Source organism: Homalodisca vitripennis, chromosome 2 (genome assembly GCF_021130785.1).
Source record: "Homalodisca vitripennis isolate AUS2020 chromosome 2, UT_GWSS_2.1, whole genome shotgun sequence".
NCBI lineage: Eukaryota > Metazoa > Arthropoda > Insecta > Hemiptera > Cicadellidae > Homalodisca > Homalodisca vitripennis.
Window position 1 is genome coordinate 106,850,318 of NC_060208.1, and position 25,262 is coordinate 106,875,579.

Consider the following 25,262-nt stretch of genomic DNA (forward strand, 5'->3'; position numbering starts at 1 on the left):
ACCTTTTAAACGTACAATAGCCGGGTTGTCGGTGTCACCTTCAATAAAATTAAGTAACTCCTCTTCCCATGGTTTTAAGCTAGCCTTCATGTTGCCAGTCTTGTTAGTATCTGCCTTTGACTTCACTCTCCTCTTTCATATTATTGAATTTTTTCCAAATTTGGCTTGAGTCGAGATGCACTCCCAAATTCATTATCGATTCGATTTTGAATCTCTTCAATGGCTCTGTCTCTTTTGTTTTTGATACTTGGTATATTACTCTTTTTCCAAAAATAACTGGATGTTCCTTTATAATCGAAATTAAATGAAGCCTGGTTTTCAAGTTGTGGGTTATTCCCTTTATCACAAGCCATCACTTGTTTTATGTAACTCGTAAGACAACTAAAACATCAATGCGAATGTGGACGCTGAATATTAGTGTTATCTGCTCGATTACCTGGACAAGTTGCAAACACGTCTGTTCTAGCACAAGATACGGAAAGGGAAACTGTGAGCACTTGCTCCATTTGCCTGAGCAAGTCCTCTGGCCCAATATTGACTTTTTATTCACATTGAATCAGAGCACTTACTCGTGTTAGAAGGAGTTACTCCTCACTACCTGAGCATCTGCTACGGAGCATGTACTCCAACTTTATTCACTTCACCAATATCATAACTTTTTTACACATTTAGTTAACTTTGATTATTATGGTTGTTTTCAGAATTAAATTCTCTACAATCTGAATTAGGAAAAAACAATTTGTTTATTGGTCATTTAACAATGTTATTGGACATCAAACATTTAAGACGGTATTTTTGTTATTATATTTTTGGCAAATGTCATACTTTTTCTCAAAAACAGTTCACACTAAAACCTCTAGAGTGGTTTTATTTCGTTTTTCAGGTGATTTTACTTATAAATCCACCTTATTTGAGTTAAAAAGTAAGAACAAAACATTTAAGAATCACTTAATTTCTCTTAATTTTTCAGGTGAACTGAAAACAAAACGGAATCTTTCGCCAGCCATTACTCACTAATAGAGTGTTTCAGGACCTACCTTTATGCAACATTTTTTTCTTATTTTTAGCTCTACAATCACGTCTTAAAATATTTTACCATATTTCTAACTCACCCTGTATATATATATATATATATATATATATATATATATATTATATATATATATATATATATATATATATATATATATATATAGTGAACTTTTAGTCACTGTTAGCCTATAACTTTGTCCATTTCCTCAAAATGGGATTTTGGGGGGGGGGGGGCTCATAATTTGTAAATGTAAATATCCATTAAGTAATACAAGAAGAACAGTGGAAACTAGATCTTTCTATCTCCTGAGGTCCATCTCTCCATCTTTAACCATTAAAAATAGTGTATCTATTTAACTCATGCTGTACATAAATTTGAGAAATTAAGAATGTTTCGTCAAGGTGGTGAGTTACCGTAGCCAGTACGGTCACAATCACAATCTCTTCTACCATATAATAATTTCCAACTGTGGTATAATTAGCAACACACAGAAAAAAATCTAACTAAAATAGAATTAAATACTTAGAAGATTTTGTATGGATATCACGAGAACACAATGAATGAGTGAGTCAGCACTATCACAAAATTTTATTGACTGAATGACGCGCATGCGCGTGTGTCTGCGCAGGTAAGGTGCGCCGACGACAGGAATGGACCCCAGTGTACTCTCAGGCATGGACAAGGACGCATTGAAGAAGCAGATAGAGAACATGAAATACCAGGCGACGATGGAGCGTTGGCCTTTGTCCAAGAGCATTGCAGCGTGAGTACATGAATAAGTAACTTTGCAATCAGCTGATTTAATTTAACGCTCTTTGGGTTTGGCAATAAACTGTATCGTTGTTGTAGTCATAAGTTCATGTGTCGGCTGTAGTGTAGGAGACTCAGTAGGCGTTGTTGGAAGTTGAAATCGATCTGTATACTATTCTTCTTGGGTTTGGATTTTTTTTAACTATTATAATATTTGAAAAGTAATATTAAATCAGCAAACTCCAATAATATACTGTCTATTTTTCATAAGTAATAGCAGTTTTACAGAATATTTAGTTAGTGATTAACTTAGTGTTTTATATTAAAATAATGTTAATTTTTAATAACAGCATTATTTTTAAATCAATAGGTAAACGAAATTAGTTTACCTTAATCATTAAAACCCCACATTTTTATCTTAGATGCATTTATAAATTTATGTTATATAATTATAATTAACGTGTACCTTTCTAAAGAGTTTTAACAAATTCTCTTGTCATAAACTGTAGGCTCTTTCTTTTTAGGAAATATAGGTTAAAAGTCAAATTATTTAGCACTGGTTTAACACTGTTACATAGCATGTAACAAGTTATCCGTTTATATACATCTTCATGACTTATAATAGATTGCTTCATTCAATAAGTAGGCTACTGCTAAATAGTTAACACAGAGGAGATTTAATCTACGTTTGCAATTTATTACACAGATTAAACTTTGTCCAGAAGATGGCTATTATGAAAAAAAATAACTATGTATGTGGATTATAAGGCAAAAACTGCTTTTACTGCAGTAATAAATAGTGAATATTTTCAAATTACCAGTTGGACATTGCTGCTCAAAGTGTTAAATCGGGAAATAATACATTGTGGTGGCATTCTCATTAGCCTGCAGTATAATAAGTTGCCACCACATTATGAAGATTGCTGTCATATCAAATTATAACCTAGCCTGTTTGTTATTAAACTTGTAATAGTTATTCCTTTTGTGTGTGTACTTTAAACCAAGATCACTGTGGTAATCTTTAAAGTTCCATATAATCGAACTTATTGTAGGTAGTAAAAATTTGTTTTTAATTGATGAAAAATTAACAAAGACAGTGAGGGCAACAATATGAAACATATGGCATTCTTGATAGTAACAATAATTTAATCAGTCAATGGAGCTTTTTGTGAGTGGTAATATAATAAAGATATATATTTATATATACATATAATATAAATAGACCTCCAAATCGATTTAAGTTCTTGTGTTTGGTGGTTATATTTAGATTACTAGTAATGCAGTAATTATACATTGATAAAGGAAAGTTATTATCACCCTTTAATATTACAAAAATGTTGCAATGCAAATATATAATTTAGCTACAAGGTGAGCTATTTAATTGTGAACCTTATCATTCAGATTCGACTTTTCACAAACATCGGTGAAAAACAGTCTCTAGTTAAGGTGGTCCCATATAAAACTTTCATACAAGGATTATATTGTGTGATTTACCTCTTAATAATAATGTTTAATCACACGTCTACCTAGTGTAAATACATAGGTACACTACCTAATTTAACATAGTAATATTTTATTCAATTTGATTGTAACTTGGGTTTTTCATGGTCTGGGACAGATTTGCTACAGTATGTTTGATTTTATTTTAATAGCTAATTTAAGTATATTTTTATCTAAACCTTGTCTAAAATAGACTACCATAAATTCGCAAGAAAATGGTGTTATGTAAAACCTGAACTAATGGTTAAAAGTATAAGTTTGATTACTTTTAAGTTACAAGTGTAATAGTCTTCTTCCCTTTTCAGCTAATATTGAATTGGAAAACAATAGGCTATACCAATAAATAAACCCATTCTACTTGTACATTCACACATTTAATAACAAACACTTTTTTTTAATACAAATTAGAGAACACAAACAGTAAGAATTTTAAACCCTCAATAGAGATTAAAAAGTAACCTTTAAGCACCATCATCCTACTGGTAGGATGTTTGTTTGTTACCAAAAGGAGTTTTTGTTTCCATAATCTTCATACATAGTTTAAGAAAGGCTCTTTATAATTTTCAATAGTAGAATATGTTTGCAAAGACAAGGATCAGTTGTTGTTAGATGCTGGTTAACATAATTTTCTTTAACACGTATCAGGCAAATTGCAGAAAAAGTGTTGTATATGTCAAGTAGAAAATTGGAAAAAACTGTTTTTATTTGTAAAATAGGCTGAACCTTTATTTTGCACAACCATAGCCGGTATGTATTAAAAACCAAATTATTTATCCTTGTTAAGAATGTACAATGAGTTTCTAAACAAAATCCTGCACTAAAAATTTTAGTTTGGCACTTCTCAATAGACCATGAAATCAATTAAAGTGCTTAAAGGGATAAAATGTTGAAATACCATTTAAAAATGGCAAACACTTTTTTTCAATGGTCAAGTAAATTTTGTATGGTAAAATTACTTACAGACTTGAGAATTGTGCCCCTATGGTTTTACATCATAATTGTTATTTATAAATTATGGTTTTCATGGTCCATTTAATCCTTGATCTTGAATGTTAAAAAATAAATTAATATGGCGTCTTCAAATATTTCAAGTCTCATGCTGGAATTCTTGTTCTATTTAAACCATGAGAGGGAAGTGTCAGAATCACTCTATATGATTACAGAAACCTAGATATTTTGCTATTTAGGTGTGTACATGTCATGAAAAGTAATGATCACAAAATGATACAGGAGATGAAAGACATGGATAATCAACCTGAGCTGTGTTGATACAATGGCTTTTATTTGTTTGATCCATGAATCCAGTTATCATGTAAGGTAATCTTATCTTTGATCTCTGAGCTTATAAAGATAATAGAGTTTATCTGTTGTGGTCAGCTGACTGACACTACAAAGTTAAATTTCATTTTTTTATATTATGTTTGAATAATTACATTTCTTTATGGTGGAAGTTTTTTATTAATTTAAATTAACATTGTTTTCCAGCTGTATGGTCACCAACAATTTTCAATTTTAATCAGTACCTCTATTAAGGTAACATCAATATAATAACCTCTAACTGTTGGTTATTTTTCCAAACAGTTGAGCTGTTTTTATGTTTAAAGCAAGAACTTTTTTTTCAGAAATCTGTGAAAATATAAATATCTATTCTTATACAATATTTTACATGTTCTCTTTTTTTTTAGAAAGAATTAAGCAATACAAAACAAAATATTATTAAGACTTATTATAATTTCCATCCCATTTAGTCTTAAAAAACTTGAAGAAAGTAAAAAGAAATGTTTTTGTTAACTTGTTTTAGTTTCAGCCCATAAATTCTGGTTTAAAAGAATTAAAAACACATTAGGTACTAAATATGCACAGTGTAATACTGAACAAAATTACATAAACACTTGAAGTTGCTTGAAATTAATTTATATATATCTATATATACATATATATATCTATATATACATATATATATATAGAGACACATACATATTTACATATAGATAGTAGCTGTATGTTTTTGATTTTGCCAACAACAAAATTTTGGAAACTAGTTTTATATCATTTATGTATGTGTGTAAAATAACTTTAATTTGGTATGTTACTATATTAATTATTCTTTAATTGTAATAATGCCTCCATGATGATTCTCATTAATGTGTTGTTATTGCAACTCAAGTGTTTTGGCAATGCTTTAATGTGATGTAACACAGTCGCAACCTTTAGCACTTGTAGGGTTAAAGAGTAAAAAATACTTCGTGTTCCTGACATACTGAACATACTCTGACATAGCTCAGATTCAAACAATTTAAATTTAATACAACAATTTAAATTTTAATTTAAATGAAATACACAACTAAGAAACATATTTCTCAAATACAAAATTCTTTATCAAATATTGCTAGAAAACAGTGTGTGTATCAGGTAAAATAAGAAATAAAAGATAAATATGTTTCAGAAATATATAACTTAAACATGAAAAAATTAGTCATAAGTCTGTTGATAAACTCTGAACTGGATGTTCGGTTAAACCATTTGTGTAATGTTGGTGACAGGTTTCTTTCATTCTTGTTTCTCATATCTGGATGTTAAATATTATAAAGCTTTGTTTGTGTATATGATGGTTTGTTATCTAACTGCGACGTTCAGTGTGCCAGAATAATGTACTGTGTGGTATATCTTAGAATGTATTGACGAGCTTCACCTCTGTCTTTTATTGTTGCAAGCATCACAGCTTCTTTGATTATGAAGCAACGTTGTAAGGATTTTGAGTGATCTGAGAGCTTCTCTGCAGCTATTGAGTCTTTGCAGTCAAAGAATACTTTTAACTATGTTTTTGTTTCTTGAGGACTCTGCTTGTTTGTGGTTCATGTTTTGGCCCATGCTCTTAATCATTAATTTATACGTATTTTGAAAAGTAGAAAGTATGCCACTCTAGTTGTTTCTTCATCTGTTGCAATAATACGTTTCATGACATATAGGATAGATCTTAACTTATTACAACTATACTATTCCACATAGGGGGTTCAGAAGAAATTCTTATATATGATTTTGTGTTAAAGCGTAAAAATTAGGCTTCATCACGTATGTTTATTTCAAATTATTGTATTTATGGACCTTGATTTTTCAGATTTTTTAATCATTAATGTGGTAGTATTAGTAAACCGAGTTTAAAGACACAGAATGATATTTTCATACTTTTATGTTTGTTTCTTAGAATACCACAGTGGTATTGTCCAAGTTGTTGAGACAGATGAATAGTGAAGAGAATTGACGTACAGAGCCCATGACCAACACTTGGTACTCATCTTATAGGCTTGATTATACGAGTATCTAGCCTAATTTTATCTAGCCTGATTATATCTTACTGTGGTCACCCTGTGTGTTTCAGCTCAACAAGATGACTACAGTTTTTAGGTAGTTCTTTTGCACCATTCGTAAGCTATGCCCGTTTGAATGGTTCAAGATTTTTATTATGAGTTTGTTGTGATCCAGGCAGTCAAATACCTCACATAAGTCTAGTAAATTGCAATAACTGTTCTCTCTCCTCCAATCACTACAGACCATACCATTTGAATTATCAATGTTGTGGATTTTTCTTTTGTGAATTCATATTGAGAATTATTAAGCAAGTTGTGTGCAATGGCTCATAAATCTTTCTAAATCAACTCTTTCAAATACTTAAAAAAATGTTGATTTACAGAATATTGGTCTATTGTTGTTTGCTTCCTTTGGGTTTCCTGTTTGAACTCTATTAATTTTTGTTGTTTAAGCTGGGTAGAAAAATTACCAGATTTTAGAAATTTGTCTACTAAGGAGGAGTCATGTACTAATTCTCTAGAGTAAAATTTCTAAATGTTTGCTATGAATGTCTTTCTTGGAATTTACTTGAAGTATATTTGTTAAACAGTACTGTACATTTTTAGTTTTGAGTATTTTGTTTCCATAATTTATTTTCTGTAGTATTAGTAAGAAATGTATTTAATCGTACTAAGCCATAAGGCATGGATGTCAAATCATTTCTTTGAAAATTATAATTCGACATTTAATTACATTTAGAACAAAGATTTTTTAGACAGATGTAGTTTCAGAATATTTTAAGCATGAAATAAGTGGAAACAATTTCTTAGAAAATAATACTTTTTAAAATATTGAAAAACTTTACAAAATATTATATGGTATTAGTTGTCTTTAATGCTAGACCTGGCCGTCTATATTTCCAGTGTATAATTGAACAGTTTTACAAATTAAAATGAAGTTGGTTAAATGTCTTGAAAGAACCTAAACTTTCCTGTATGAATAAAAATATACAGTTAAGGTTATAACACTTTGTTTCGGAATTATAACTTTAGGATTCTCTAGTTTGTACCAAGTTTTTAGCATCAATCAAGATAGCCAAATAATGGCAAATATATCAATAAGTACAAATTGTAAAACAATTAATAAAAATTAATATTTAAAAAAGTGTTATATTGAATTTTTAAAATACTGTAAATTGAAAAAATCAATACTTTTTTATTAGCTAATAAAAGTAGAGTTTTACATTTAATCTAATATTCCATATAATAATAAAGGCATTACAGACGTTTGTTTTACTGGATGAGTAATATTTTTTATTGCATCTTGTATTAAAATATTTTGTAATGGAAATTATATCAATTTTAATTATATAAAAACATTATAAAACATGTAGGCTAATCAATCTTAAAAAAATAACAGTGCATATAATAATATCTAATTGCTGGAAATCTAAGCTTAGATTGATACACAACAATTTTAGAACACTTGCATTTTTATGTGTATCAATGGTGAAATGCTAATGTTTAGCATCTGCTGCTCATTAACTCCTTTTCCTTTATTAAAACCCACCAACAACTTTTGTTAAAATGAATAGTACAGTACCTCTTTTTGATGGTTCAATTCAGGTAGTAAATTTGTTAGGGTCATTATTTGAATTAATGGTTTAAATATGTGATAAATATAAACAGGATACATGACTAAAGTGTAATTGATAACCAATGTAGAAAGGTCTCAGTCAACTATATTCTAGTTAGGTAGGATCTAGGTTTGAGCACTGCATGTTTTAGCAAAATTTGCACAGTGTTCGAGTATGTAATTTGACACAAATGTTAAAATTTATTTTTAAAAGAATTTTTGGTATTATAATCTATAGAATTGTATAATAAATTAGTAACACATTTTGCAAAAATGGATTGAGACTATTAAGTAATATAGATGAAATCAGTAAAACAGTGATGTTAATATTGTATTCTAGTCTCAAGACTGAAGTCCACTCCTTAATATTACAGTTTTGGTTACATCATTTTGATATCTCAGATGAGTCTGAGCACAGATGCTTTTTCTTGAAGCAAAGAGGAAAGTTTACATTAGAGCCAGTAGTTACTGGAAGTGGTATCTTTGTGAGTTTATTTGTGTGATTTAGTGCTAAATATAGCCTCAGTTGGCAGGACTAAACTCCCAACACAAACAGCTGTTGTTTAATCATCCACTTAGTGGTCTTTGAAATCGGGTACTGCCTTAGATCATTCACAGAATCTTAAGAACTTCTCAGTGTATTGACTTTGATTTTATTTTCGAATCACGTTGATATAGTCTAATGTGTAAGTGCCTGGTCATAGAAAAGTTTTAGCCTATTATCAAAATAATCTCTTCCAGAATAGTTCAAGAAAAGTTGCTTGTATTCCATTCATTTTGCTACAATTAAATATTAGAGCATGGATACACACTAATAACTTTAAGAATATTTATATTCATAATGCGGGAATCCTTAAACAATCTCAAAATATCATACTATGTTGTAATGCTGATCTATAAAGCTTTCCAGTCAAGAAACACCACTATTTTAAAATCTTAAAATATAATAAAAGTTTACTTATTTTATTACTTGTGTGAATTCTAATTTTTACTTTGGCCCCATATCCTTTGCTGATTAGGTATAATTTACTTACTTGAAGACTTCAATAGGTTTAAAATCTTGAGGATTATACAAAACAATAGTATCCTTGATCTCTACATTATCTTACATTTTTATTCTATTTCAAGTCATAGCCAAGGTATAACCAGCTGTAAAATCAAATGTTTGGTGGTTTACTGACTTATCCAAACATTATATAAGTGTAAAAACAGTCTTGTATCAAGTTTGATATAAACATGGTTTACAGATTCAACTTGCATAATTAATTATATATGGCTAGTATGCATTGTGCAGAATGATCAAGATCTTTCTCATAATGTACACTTTATATCAGTTGATTGAACAGTAATGTTTTAAATGTAGGTTTGCTTCAAAATTTTTAAAGGGTCAATATTTCTTTAAATGGTGCAAATAAGTCTTATTTTGACATACACAGCTTTCGGGAAGAGCTTGTATTATGTATAGGGGTGGAACTTTTACTTACAGAGAAGAGGGAATTCTGTTGTTCCAAACAAGGCAATAGAGTAAAGTAATCAAACAACACCATTCTTAATTTGACTTGATCATGGGTCGTTTTGCAAATTCAATATTTCTTGTTCTTGCTGCAAATATTTAATTGAATTAAGTTAAATATGTACCAAACATTACCAATTTGCATTCATGTGTAATTACTTAATATTTATGTTAAATAATATTAAGAAAATCGTCAGTTTATTTTAAAACTGTATACCAAACTAAAGCATTTGTATATTATGAGAGGAACTACTCACTCTTTGTACAATACGAGTATACAGCAATATACATCAATAGAGTAAAAACATAAAATTGTGTTTTTCAGCACTCGCTGTTAGCTGTGTATGTTTGCAAGGCCTTGAGTAAATGATAATGACAGTACTATCTCTGACAGACAGACTAGAGTACAATAGAGTGTAATGAGTGGCAAGTAGGTTAATTGTTGTTTCTTATTGTAACATTTGTAACATATTGCAGCACTCACTGTTAGCTGTGTATGTTTGCAAGGCCTTGAGTAAATGATAATGACAGTACTATCTCTGACAGACAGACTAGAGTACAATAGAGTGTAATGAGTGGCAAGTAGGTTAATTGTTGTTTCTTATTGTAACATTTGTTATGCAGCACTCACTGTTAGCTGTGTATGTTTGCAAGGCCTTGAGTAAATGATAATGACAGTACTATCTCTGACAGACAGACTAGAGTACAATAGAGTGTAATGAGTGGCAAGTAGGTTAATTGTTGTTTCTTATTGTAACATTTGTTATGCAGCACTCACTGTTAGCTGTGTATGTTTGCAAGGCCTTGAGTAAATGATAATGACAGTACTATCTCTGACAGACAGACTAGAGTACAATAGAGTGTAATGAGTGGCAAGTAGGTTAATTGTTGTTTCTTATTGTAACATTTGTTATGCAGCACTCGCTGTTAGCTGTGTATGTTTGCAAGGCCTTGAGTAAATGATAATGACAGTACTATCTCTGACAGACAGACTAGAGTACAATAGAGTGTAATGAGTGGCAAGTAGGTTAATTGTTGTTTCTTATTGTAACATTTGTTATGCAGCACTCACTGTTAGCTGTGTATGTTTGCAAGGCCTTGAGTAAATGATAATGACAGTACTATCTCTGACAGACAGACTAGAGTACAATAGAGTGTAATGAGTGGCAAGTAGGTTAATTGTTGTTTCTTATTGTAACATTTGTTATGCAGCACTCACTGTTAGCTGTGTATGTTTGCAAGGTCTTGAGTAAATGATAATGACAGTACTATCTCTGACAGACAGACTAGAGTACAATAGAGTGTAATGAGTGGCAAGTAGGTTAATTGTTGTTTCTTATTGTAACATTTGTTATGCAGCACTCACTGTTAGCTGTGTATGTTTGCAAGGCCTTGAGTAAATGATAATGACAGTACTATCTCTGACAGACAGACTAGAGTACAATAGAGTGTAATGAGTGGCAAGTAGGTTAATTGTTGTTTCTTATTGTAACATTTGTTATGCAGCACTCACTGTTAGCTGTGTATGTTTGCAAGGCCTTGAGTAAATGATAATGACAGTACTATCTCTGACAGACAGACTAGAGTACAATAGAGTGTAATGAGTGGCAAGTAGGTTAATTGTTGTTTCTTATTGTAACATTTGTTATGCAGCACTCACTGTTAGCTGTGTATGTTTGCAAGGCCTTGAGTAAATGATAATGACAGTACTATCTCTGACAGACAGACTAGAGTACAATAGAGTGTAATGAGTGGCAAGTAGGTTAATTGTTGTTTCTTATTGTAACATTTGTTATGCAGCACTCACTGTTAGCTGTGAATGTTTGCAAGGCCTTGAGTAAATGATAATGACAGTACTATCTCTGACAGACAGACTAGAGTACAATAGAGTGTAATGAGTGGCAAGTAGGTTAATTGTTGTTTCTTATTGTAACATTTATTATGCAGCACTCACTGTTAGCTGTGTATGTTTGCAAGGCCTTGAGTAAATGATAATGACAGTACTATCTCTGACAGACAGACTAGAGTACAATAGAGTGTAATGAGTGGCAAGTAGGTTAATTGTTGTTTCGTACTGTAACGTTTGTTATGCAGCACAACAAGTATATCTTAACCCTTTTTAATGAGATTTAAAAAAAAATTATAATTTACCTGATTTACACCAAGACGTGAACAAGCAATGTGTTTTAGATAAATTATAATTTTATTGTTATGGCTTATATGAAACGTTGAGATTCCGACTTAATACTGTGTTATGTGTAGAACTTTGTATTACTTTCTTAATGTTGTAACTAAACTCCAAAGTAACATTTTTTCTTTACATAAATTCCTCATTGCAAGATCTGAAATGATATAAATATTCAATTCCTGGCATGTTAAAATATTACAATTTCACAATCTATCTCAGTAATCGCAAATCATTTTTAGCACTGATTTGAAGAATCATCTAGATCAGAGTCTCCTGATTAATATTTATGAGTGTCTCCTTACAATTTCAAATAAACAGGGTTCTCACCCGACCGTGAAAACCGTGAATAAGCCGTGAATTTAATGTACAAATCGTGAAAATCTCTTGTGATTAAATTAATTATCATGCGTCATCGCTGTTACTCTTTCGTAAGGCTTGGTACACGTGAGCGGAATCGTGGCGATCGGTCTTGGCACTATATACTAGTGTACCAGATTAAATGGAGGTAGTATACTTGACCTAGCGCGAGCTGGCCGATCGCTACGTGTAGGAACGACGATCGTAAACCGCCACTACTACTAGATCGCATCCGACAGCGGCGTGTTGCAGTCCCGGCGACAAAGTAAACAACCGCCACTACTTCTAGATCGCAGCCGACAGCGGCGTGATGCAGTCCCGGCGACAAAGTAAACAACCGCCACTACTTCTAGATCGCAGCCGACAGCGGCGTGTTGCAGTCCCGGCGACAAAGTAAACAATCGCCACTACTTCTAGATCGCATCCGACAGCGGCGTGTTGCAGTCCCGGCGACAAAGTAAACAACCGCCACTACTTCTAGATCGCAGCCGACAGCGGCGTGTTGCAGTCCCGGCGACAAAGTAAACAATCGCCACTACTTCTAGATCGCATCCGACAGCGGCGTGTCGCAGTCCCGGCGACAAAGTAAACAACCGCCACTACTTCTAGATCGCAGCCGACAGGGGAGTGTCGCAGTCTCAGCGACAAAGTAAATAACCGCCATACCGCTCTTTGCTGCCTGTGTCGTAGCCAAGACCCAAATTCAAATCCTATTTTTAAATACATCCGTCAATTTCTGCACAAATCGTCGACATCGTTAGTGAGATAAGGAAAAGTTTTAAATAGTTTCACCATTTCGCCGCGTGTGAGAAACATACCTGTATTCAAGCTGAGTTGAGATGCAAGAACCGGCAATAGCCGCCAAAGTGCCGAGGCCTGCACTCGTGGCGCGTTTTGGCGATAGATGCTGAAATCGGCTACTCCGTGTAAAAAACACCATCTTTTTCTATTTCATACATAATGTTTGTAAAAACTATCCACTGTGAAATTACTATTTTTATACCGTAAAAAACCGTAAAGGAAAGAGCCGTGAATTTTGATGATTAAGATTAAGTGGGAACCCTGAATAAAGTACATTATAAAGTAAAAAATCTTCAGCTAAACAAAAATATTTTGTAAATAACTAAATTGGAACAACACTCTTTTAACTACTCAAATTGTAATTATGATAACATTCACTATCATAATGAAAATATTAACCCTCCATCAGGCGCTTAAAATTAAAAACACCATCAGGCGCTCACGGAGGTTTCCTTCAGGTTAGCGAATAATGGATATCATAGTCAGTCGTTTAAACTGTTTTTATTTGTTTAAATATTCATACTGATTTAATTACAATGTAATATATTCATTTTTAGAAATTAAATAAAAAATACTCTCTTATGTAATGAATTTTCCAAATAAGAAATTCAAAATAAAAAAAAATGTTATTGTATAATAACAAAATTATTTATATTAAGGAGTAATGCAATTAATTGTAAAAATGTTTAACCTACTGTAATAATATATGGAAATTAACTTAGTTTATAACTTCTTACAAAAACAACTTACTTCAATTCTTGAGATATTATACAATTGTAATGTCAATTATTACTCTAAAATCAAAATTTATTCTTTACTAAATTTTTTTTAAACACTACACAAAGTTTCAAAACATTTTCCTTCTGGTTCTTATAACGACAATGTTCACTCCATAAACAGTACTGAAATGTTCCCTAGCACACGGGTACTGTACTGACAAGTCTCTCGTCTTCATTCTCCATTTCACAAAATTCAAATAAAATATATTGTAAAACTTAAAAAGAAACCATCACAGGTCACACATTTAGGCGCACACGGATTATTACTCCATAAAAACTAAACACTATAAGGCGCTCACGGAGATTTTGTCCAAGTACTACAAATACAACATCGGGCGCTCACGGAGGAATCGTCCAGTCTCGCACGGAAGTAGACCTCATACTGACAGATTTTGACAAAGATAAGCGGGAGGCTATTGTTTCGCTTCCCCGAAAGATGCTCGTGAAGTACACTGCGGGAAACGACTGCCAACATCAGAAAAGTAGTACTATTTTTAATAATAAAAAATACACGGAGGAAAACTCCGTTTAGCGCCCGATGTAGGGAGAAAAGTAAGTATATATACTATAACATTTTTACAAAAACATGTAAAAGCCCTTTCTTTAAATTATTATTTAACTATGAACCCATTAGCCTCCCACTTTGACATTTTGAGAATCACTTACCAAAAATATAAACCATCTATACAAATTTCTTCAAAATATTAATTTGGTAAAAAACAATATTTTCTATTAATGACAAGACTTTGTATTGTACATCAAAAGGAAGATAATTTAAAACTGAGTAAAATTACACCATTCTCATCTCTCCAGCTCGAGTAGGATGGCAAGTTATTGCCAATCTTTCATTTGCATATTGCTGAAAATTGAACTACCTTGGGAGGAGAAATATAAAAATATTTTAATATCTTGATTCAGATTTTTCAAAAATACATATTTGTTAGCACAACTGTTCATAAAAGTGCATAAGATTGAACAAGTATTATAAGCTCTGAATACTCGTAACAGAATGTTCCATGATTGAGAATGCTGTTTTGCTGCCCCTATACCACCATTTATGTTGTGCTCAACAGGTTAACTGTCTTAATGAGATAATAGTGTGAAAACCTATGAGGTATAAAATGGGGATCACCTCCATGTCGTCTAAATTTTTAATTTTCCATCTGGTAGTCTCACTAGGATAAGAATAATATTTTTTTAAGATAGTAAATACAAATAAATATACTATTGACCAAAACTCTATAATATTTATTGCAAATCCCATAATACCCTGTGTCGAGATTGTAAATAAAGGTTGTCCTCTCTCCCCTTTGCCCTTCACCAACCCCTTGTGTGTTTCACTTTCCCTGCATTATATAGGGTGTGTACACTACAAACATCCGTGTTTCATCTCTACACACAACCACGAATTCATCCAAGTTCATCCTAAAAGCAATTACTTTTTTAAGAGTTTTTCATCCTTGTGTGGGTGATTCCAGTGTTCAGCTTCATTGGAATGGCTTTGGTTTTTCATCAGTGCTAAAATCTTTAATTATTATCAATTCGAGACACTGACATACCAATGTATGTATTTAATGAATGATTCAGTCAGAATCAAGTTCTCAAACATAAGCTAGAGATAGAGATTGTCTTTATTCCATAATCATAGAGCTTAGAAATGGTGCTATACAAATTTTACAAATGATATATGTTTAAAAAAAACTTGAGGTTCTAGATTGACATTCACATTGATTTGACTAATTTCAAATATTTAGGGTTACAAACGTCATAAGTGTTCTTGTTAGGAATTCTTAAAAGGTGTAAAATGGGCAGGTAACCAGCCAATCGGTCAGTGCTGTCTTCAATGCTTTGTCTGTCTTTGATTACAGCTTTGGTGGAAGGTGGTTGAAGAGCTTCCTCCCGGTATGATTGTTTATTCTCATACAAAGCTAGGTGGTGGTTTAGTAGGTTGTAGATATCTCCATGTCTTGTGTTGTGATGGTGTATGTGTTTATTCCTTGGTAAATCTTCGTCATCAACATACATTACTACTTCTCTAATGAGGCAGTTACAACGCGGAAACTGTCATAATTCTTAGGTCTTTTAAAGCTTCTGTACAGCTCTCTAGGTATTGAAGTCCAGTCAAGACACCCATGCAACACCAGAGTGGTGTCGTCTGCATACATCAGGGAGGTACAGCCACCCTGTGTATGTTGGGGCATATCATTTATAAATGAAATAAATAAGACTGGTCTAGAACTGAGCCTTGTTGCACACATCTCTGATTTGGCAAGAGGTTTGATCTTATTTCTGTAGTACTGTACTGTTTACTTGAGTTCCACAAGTTGTTTTCTTTCCTCCAGATAGCTTTGAAATCACTTCTTTGCCACCCTTCTCACACGTAGGTTTTCCAACTTCCTTACAATAAGTTCATGACGAAGACAATCAAACGCCTTAGTAAAATCAAGGAGAATTGCTGTTGTGAGGTTACTGTCTTTGATGTTGTCTATTATAAATTGGCCAGTTTGATCATTGCTTTTTGTCTTTGTGAAACTACTAGTTGGCAGCCAGTAAGCTGTATTATGAGAAAGTTGGAACAAGTGATATAGGCCTATAGTTTTCAACATTTTGTACTGTCTCCGGATTTTAGTTTAGGATATAGACTTTTGACATTTTCATACTGGATGGAAAAATTCCCTCTTTGAATGATTTATTGAAAATAGTTACAAGAGGTATAACTTTTTCTTCTGTACAAGCTTTTATTGTTTTGGATGATATTTCATCAATGCCTGCAGAATTTTAAAATTTCTAATAACTTCTTTAATTTTTTTGCTGTTAGTGTCTGCAAACAAGATAAGGCTGTAATGAGTGGGAAAAGTTACTAATTTCGTTTGATTCTTTTCATTATCTGTGATATTTTTTAAAATGTTTTCAGCTATGGTAATAAAGTAAAAATTAAAGTGATTGTTTAACTTCTTTAGGACTGTTTGTTAAGTGTCCATTTATCTTCAACTCAAGTGCTTTTAATTCTGAATTTATCTTGCATTGTTTATTATCGCTCATGCAACCTTTGATTTGGTAGCTGTTCTGTCTATATGGTTAGTAGATATATTTTGTTGTTGGAGTATTTTTAACCTATTGTCGTAAAGTCTTTCTATTCTAACTGCATCTTCTTTGTAATTAAGGTTCCCTTAACGCTCATATTGCCATTGTACTTTGAGATAGTCTTCTTTCAATCTAGGCTTCATTGTCAGCAAAACTTGTCGGCTTTTTCTTTGCTTGAGTTCTTTTACTCATTCTACAAACTGACTAGTGCTAATTTGAAAGTTTTTAATGAATATGTTGTATACCTCTTCAGCAGACTGTGGTTCTTGATGGATTGTGGTCCATGTTTCCAGTGCCAATAACAGCTGCAATTCCTTCAGTTTTCCGGCCTCAAACTGCCACGAATGTTGTTGGTGTTTTGACTTCCAATTCTATATGAACTGTGCAGATCTGAGGTGTGTGATCCCTTTGCATTTATTACTTTGCATGTAACAGTGCCTTGATTCTTAATGTTTATAGGTACAGTCTATTGATGACTTTGTATCATGGGTTGTCCTTGTAGGGGGCAGGTTTAGTCTGTAGATATTATGAGGTGCTAGAGTATAGCTTGGCTGTATTTCTGTCTGGATTTAAGTTATCTACATTGATGTCTCCCATGATGATTAGTGAGGCGTTTTCTATATTGGTGTTTTCTATTGTGTTTGAGAGTATTTCATGAGGATTATCTAGGTTTGCATTCGGTGATCCCATTTTGTAAATACCCAAAATGCTCAGACATTTCTTATTTTGGGTAATTCTTATTAGTCCCATTTCACAGTATTGTTCCAGGCTTTCTAACAATTATATTGTAATACCTCCAAGCTTGTCGTTTTCTCCACTGTAATGTGTTTTTAAGCAGTAACCTAGTATATGTTTAGTGCTCTCAATGTCATATGGCTTTAAACTATGCTCACTCAGGATTAAAACACTGAGTTTTTGTTGATGTTTCTTTAAAAAGGAATAGTCTATTTGTTTTGTTTTGTTTGAGATTTCCTCTATATTTTGTGTACTATGTTTAGTTGGTAGTTTGGACTATTTATTTCAATTTTGTTCTCAGGTTTGAGTTGAGACAACATCTTTTGAATTTTGCGTTATTTTGTTTGGTGAGGTATAAAAAATTGTCTTTGTGAGTTTGGTTGGGCTTGATCCAGCTGTTTTTTTTTTTAAGTTGAATGTTGGCTAGTTTATTTTGTCACATGGTAGCAGTGTGTTATGTAAATAGAGAATTTATTTTCTTAGTCAATTTGCAATAAGTAGTAGTTACAGTAATATACTGTATGCCATAGGAAAATAATATCAGTAACAGTACTGATTGGAGTGACTGTCAAAGGTCAGTTCACTGTGTGTATATGTCAGCAACTCAGGTTAACACTCCCAGACAATGACACACTTGTCTGTCTGGCAGCTGGAGTGATATATGTGTCAACTGTGATTTGGTTCTGACCTGACAATCCAGGTTGTCAATATATGACATATGTATACTAAATATTACTTTTTATTGTGTAGATGGGCCTAATAAACAATTATTCTTGAATAAATAAAGATGTTGATTTATTTGTTTGCTAGTTTAATAAACATTAATATTAATTAATAAACATTAATATTAATTGATAATAGTAATACGTCTTGATGCGTTCTGCAATGAGGTCAGTCTCTTCTTTGTTGAATAGTTTTAATCTTGAGATAGTTATTGGTTTTTTAATATTTTAATAGACTCACAGTTGTTAGTAAGAGCTGTTGTTTGTAGTTGATCTTCATTCTTTTCACTCTACTCCACTTAAAACTAACTTTTCACTGAGGTATCTATTATGGATGTTTTAGGCAGGCAATCATTCTGTTGTATATCCTTCTTGCTGTTTTATTTTGTTGTATAATGCTACTTGCTGATATCCATGACATTACACACATTATTTATGCACAGTAATGTTGAATCTCTTGTGCATCCTAGACGTTATGGTCACTTGAATTTCTGTCCTGTAAAATCTCCTCTCTATTGTTTAATGTCTTGGAGAGTAAAACATTTGTAATACCCATCTATGAGGTAACATGATCGTTAATTCATGTTCCAAGGCATTTGATTGAATAGATTACAGAAGTTGCTATAAAACAACAAAGGTCAGTAAACTGGACCGTAGAAGATAGAGTTCTAAAGTCGAAAACCATATCTGTTACTTAGTATGAATCAGCAGAACTTTTCAGCGGTACTTAGCAAAAGTTCATGATGCTTAGATAATTCATTTACAGGATTTCCATACCTATAAATACAAAACAAATTAGAAGGACTTTTTAATTCATTGTTGGGACACCATCTGCGATGTTGATAATAATCAAGAAGACAGCTTTCACATACTCTTCGATGCTGGACAAGGGATATCTTAATGGGCCTACTATTTCATTAAAAATTGTTAATCTATAAGAAATAGGTGTCTTCGCATTTGAGCTTTCCCATTTATTTTCATTAAAATCTTTGGGTTCAACTTCTTGAACAAGAAAAATCCCATAAATATTTAAAATGTTCTAACTAATGGCTTCTACAATAGCTCAGGGCACCTACTAATTAAGGATGAGTGCGAAGTAGGCGAGATCCATTAGTGCCTAGCAACTCTCATTGATTAGTAGCCCAATAACAAATTGTGACCTCAATTCTCATGGAACTCAAACCAGTAGTGATCTCACTTCTAAGGAAACTTACTAATAAAGAATGAATGTGGACTAGCCGAGACTATTAATTACTATACCAACCCATTAACCAATGGTGACCTCAGTTCTCTGGGAACTTACTAATGAATAATGAACGTGGACTAGCCGAGACTATTGATTACTGTACAACCCATTAACCAATGGTGACCTCAGTTCTCTGGGAACTTACTAATGAATAATGAACGTGGACTAGCCGAGACTATTGATTACTGTACCAACCCATTAACCAATGGTGACCTCAGTTCTCTGGGAACTTACTAATGAATAATGAACGTGGACTAGCCGAGACTATTGATTACTGTACCAACCCATTAACCAATGGTGACCTCAGTTCTCTGGGAACTTACTAATGAATAATGAATGTGGACTAGCCGAGACTATTAATTACTATACCAACCCATTAACCAATGGTGACCTCAGTTCTTTGGGAACTTACTAATGAATAATGAACGTGGACTAGCCGAGACTATTGATTACTGTACCAACCCATTAACCAATGGTGACCTCAGTTCTCTGGGAACTTACTAATGAATAATGAACGTGGACTAGCCGAGACTATTGATTACTGTACCAACCCATTAACCAATGGTGACCTCAGTTCTCTGGGAACTTACTAATGAATAATGAACGTGGACTAGCCGAGACTATTGATTATTGTACCAACCCATTAAACAATGGTGACCTCAGTTCTCTGGGAACTTACTAATGAATAATGAATGTGGACTAGCCGAGACTATTAATTACTATACCAACCCATTAACCAATGGTGACCTCAGTTCTCTGGGAACTTACTAATGAATAACGAATGTGGACTAGCCGAGACTATTGATTTACCAACCCAATAAACCAATGGTGAACTCAGTTCTTATGGAACTCAAAACCAGTAGTGATCTCACTTCTAAGGAAACTTACTAATGAATAATGAACGTGGACTAGCCGAGACTATTGATTACTGTACCAACCATTAACCAATGGTGACCTCAGTTCTCTGGGAACTTACTAATGAATAATGAATGTGGACTAGCCGAGACTATTGATTACCAACCCAATAACCAATGGTGAACTCAGTTCTTATGGAACTCAAACCAGCAGTGATCTCACTTCTAAGGAAACTTACTAATGAATAATGAATGTGGACTAGCCGAGACTATTGATTGCCAACCCAATAACCAATGGTGACCTCATTTCTCAGGGAACTTACTAATTAATAATGAATGTGGACTAGCTGTGACTATTTATTTACCAACCCAATAAATAATGGTGACCTCAATTCTCGGTGAACTCACTAATGAATAATGAATGTGGACTAGCTGTGACTATTGATTTACCAACCCAATAAATAATGGTGACCACTAAATTCTCAGAGAATTTACTAATGAATACTGAACCAGTCAAGAATATTGATTTCCAACACTGTAACCAAAGGTGACTACAATTATCCTCAGGGAACTACCTAATGATGGATGATTGTAGAATAGGTTTTATTCACTGATTCTTATCAAGTATAATTGATTTTTAACCAGTTAATAAGTATCACTATTTTTAGGGAACTCATTAATAAAGGATAAGTTTGGAATAGCCGAGATTCACTATTTTAGCAAGTCTGATTAGCTATGGGAATAAAGGCTCGGCTATATTAATAGGCACAAATTAATCCAAGCCATCTTTAATATTTTTATTTAACAATGCTTATTTATGAATTTTATGACTAATTTAAGTCATGTGTAAGTCTATCCTTAATGCCAGTTTTGGATAAATCTGTTAGACAATTATCAATTACTGTGATCTCAAGAACCTGGTTAAATGCATAAGTCCATATAAATGCAAGTACCTTGAAAATATATTCATATATTTTATCAATATTGTATAGAATGAAAAGCAATTGGTTAATAAGTTGTAATGTTGTTCTGTTCTTTTAATGGTTATCTATATAATGATTATGACATTATTTCAGGACAACATAGAAAAATTGATTTGAAATATTTGGTGAGAGGTAATTAATATAAGCCGAATTCAATTTAGAAATATATAAGAATACTATGACACATCATGTGTCTTTTTCCTGTCATATGAAATTTCTATTTTTCTATTTTTATTTGTGTTTTGTTATCCTTGTCAGCTCTGATTTATGTTTATCTCACAATTCTTAATATTTAAACCATGCACTATTTAATTATATCTAAACCATCTGGATGTACATAATTTTATAGGACTATCATAAGTAGGATTTCTGTTATAGTAAATTAATGCTAGACCTTCATAATGAATAATTGCTACTAAACCAAACAGTATAAAACAATCAATAGCAGCTGGCATGTTTTGCCCATGTGGACACCTTCTACAGTTTTTGATAAAACACCACTATTGAAAATTGCATTAAAAATTAATACTATTTCAATAGAACAAGATACTGAGAAAATCTCTATTTCATGTAAACTTATAAGATCTTGGAGGTTCTGGAGTGCCTTGATATTTAGTGTAAGTGATATTGGATACTATCTCAGCTGTGTCACCTTGGGAGAAGGCAGGCTGACTGTTTTTCTCTTATCCTGTTATTTTTTTACTCCAATATATGAACATTTGTGGTTAGTGAATGATATTTCCTGGAAATTCCTTGAGTTGCGCAGATGCAAGTGACAGTGTCTGTTTTTTGTACTCAATGTAGGTTTCAACAACAGGTATAAACTAGCCAGAACTGAACTCTTCTTGAGAAAATAAAACAGTTAATTCGGTTTTTTGTTTGTTTATTCACTGTATATTTTTTTAAAATTATATTTAGTTGACTCTTTGTGCTCTAATCCTTCAAAGAGTAATTAAAATGTTCCATATGTTTTTTAGTGTAGTAGGGTGAAAGTCTCAGCTACTGTAATTACACAAATAAAGGTAATGAAGAAAATTAAACTATGGAGCCTCAATTGAATATTATTCTTTATCCTGTTGTCTTTCATCCCCCAAAGTGTAATTACATGAGAAAAGGAGATTATCTCTGATCTTTTACTATTTCATCTTTTACTAATCCTTGTGTAGTACTAATTTTCCAACTTCTTTATGTCTGATGCAGATTTAAGGAGTGTGCGGAAGTAAACAAAAAGGATGTTCTCCTTATTCTCTTATAAAGCTTTTCTTCCTGTTTGCTTTTTTCAATGAGTAATAGGAATGATTCAACTAGTATTTTCTGTTACAGGATGAGGGAGTATGTGGAAGAAAATGAGAAAAATGACCCTCTGATCCACGCGCCCGACAAGAAAAACAATCCATGGGCGGAGAAGGGAAAAATGCGTCATTATGTAGAGAAAGAACCACAGAATTATGGACCTTGGTTCACAACATGGTCCAATCCTACCACGGACTTTACAATCAAGTTTTATTTCATCTGATGTTGTATTTTTACCGTTTGATTGTAAGTGTGTTTTGTACTTAAGCTAGTTTTTGCGTGTTTTCATGTCACTGTCCCTAAATTTGGGGCAGTTCGCTCACCAAAGGCTGGATTTAGGGGAGAATTGGCCACATTTCTTCACTTATTAAACTTGACAAAGGTTTATTAATCTTGGTTTAAATCTCAGCCAAGCTTTTCAGTTCTTCTGAATTTCAAACTCCATGAGTTCAGCCCTATATTCAAGTTTTTTAGCTGAACATTTCAAATCCAGTATTGAGTTCCACAGTGTATTGTATATTTAAAATAATTTTTTTGACAAAATGTTAATTGAATTTAAAGTCCCAATTCTTATGGTAATTTTATATTAAACCTATTAATTGAAAAATTCTACCAAAACATTAATATCCAATTAGGAAAGTGTTGATTACCTGATTTAATTTACCTTTAGATCTTTTAATGTTGGATTTGTTATCGATTTTTAGTCATTCATAACCAAGAAAAAAAGCTAGTCTTAGTCATTTAAGTTAGGTTAGGTAGGTTTAAGACATAGCATTGTAATACAATAGCCTATTGAACATAAGTTATTTTATAATTCTAAATGATCGAGGATTTGCATTACAAGATAAAACATTAATTTGATATTCGAGCATTTCATTTGTTGGTTTATAAGTTTAAATGAATAAAAGTGCCAGAAAGTCCTCAGCATTTAAATAATTAGTCATATAATTTTTAAAGTACCTTGCTTAAAAAAGTGTATTTTATTCAATTCTACATTATGTATAACATTTTTAAAACTTGAAGTTGTAATGAACGTAATTGTCATGCTTCAATAGCAATAATAAATTTGTATCTTCTAATTTCAAGTTTACTAATTTAAAATTGTTTTTAAGTAGAGGTTTCATGCTGATTGTGCAGTATAATAACAAATTATATTTAACAGCTGTTAATGGTATTGAACCACTATAGTATTATTTTTTTTATTGTAAAAATATAATAAGTCAAATGTAGGTACTGTAATGAAATTGACTGTATTGCAGTTGTAAGGTCAGAAAAATTTAATTAGTCAGTTATTCTTAGAGTAAGAAGTCATGTCGCTTTTAGTGTAGACATCTACAAAGTATTATTTATAATTACCATTTGCAGTACAAATACTTCAGTAAAATATTAAAAAATAAATACCAAATGGAAACTGGCACTAAATTTATAATATTTTTATATTACACCACTGTTAAAATTAGCTGAAATTTCCTTAGCTTTGCAATAAAATGATGACTAACTGTAATAGGTATTTTATAAATGTCAACTTCATATGACACCTATAGCAAATTCAATTAAATTTAGTTTAAAGACCCATAGTTCATTATTTTATTTTAATATTAATAATTTCATAATGTATTGTAATATATTAAATAGTATAATTAATTTAATAAACCTTGAATTGCTTACCTTGTAAATGTTTTAAAACGGTTCTTCCACTAAAACAGCATATTGTTAATATTTATTATTAATCAAAATCATTCAAATATTCAAGCAGTTATCTCTACGCACACTGCCAGATCATTAGAGATAAAACTAGACCACTAGGTTTATATCTTCAAAAGGCAATGGAAACTCTCATTATAGAAGAATCATATTAATGATCTCAAATATGATGTTTTAGTATTTGGCCATGTATTGGTTAAAGTATTTTATCTTTAATGTTTTGTTTTATTGTCTGTTATGTATGTATTGTTATTTAGTGTCAGATTAAATATTTATTATTAAATATTGATCCAAAATGCATGGTCAAAGTGTATTTTGAGTAGTCCCTATGTAAGTTAACTAATTTCTTGTATTTAATCAGTGTTTTAATATTCACACATTTAGTTTTATTTACATTTTCAGCACATGAGCAGCAAACATTTGTTGAAGATCAATGTATCACACCATAATTTTAAATGTGTAAATATATAAAAATATTAATTCAATAAATACATTTGCTTTGAATTGTTCAATTCTTGTCCAATATATTTTCCTTTTTTGGCATGGTTTCTTTGAACATATTTTAAAATATTTAAAAAAAGCAGTACTCTGCTTAATTAAATATTGAATTGCTGTTAAGGATTACAATTTTGTATAAGCATTGCCCAGTTAATATTTCAGGTGGGTTGTTGCATGGACCAAATATTAAAAGTATAGTGGCCAAAAATGTAGAGGTTTCCTTTTAATTTTTATAACAAATTATCTAAGTGATTGCCATGGTTTTTATCAAGTTCTTTGGCCAGCTTGGTACACTATTT

General features: G+C 32.0%; 1 protein-coding gene across 1 annotated transcript; it reads left to right on the forward strand.

Annotated features, from left to right (window-relative positions):
• Positions 1-1,485: 1,485 nt before the first annotated feature.
• Positions 1,486-24,977, forward strand: LOC124354518 (guanine nucleotide-binding protein subunit gamma-e). Its single transcript, XM_046805041.1, has 2 exons — positions 1,486-1,796; positions 22,792-24,977. The coding sequence occupies exons 1-2, from the start codon at positions 1,684-1,686 to the stop codon at positions 22,982-22,984; spliced, it is 306 nt and encodes a 101-aa protein (XP_046660997.1). The 5' UTR covers positions 1,486-1,683; the 3' UTR covers positions 22,985-24,977.
• Positions 24,978-25,262: the final 285 nt, after the last annotated feature.

Coding starts and splice junctions, on each gene's coding strand:
- LOC124354518 (XM_046805041.1), top strand. CDS start 1,684: ATGGACCCCAGTGTACTCTCAGGCATGGACAAGGACGCATTGAAGAAG. Junction 1,797..22,791: donor TTGTCCAAGAGCATTGCAGC/GTGAGTACATGA, acceptor TTTCTGTTACAG/GATGAGGGAGTATGTGGAAG.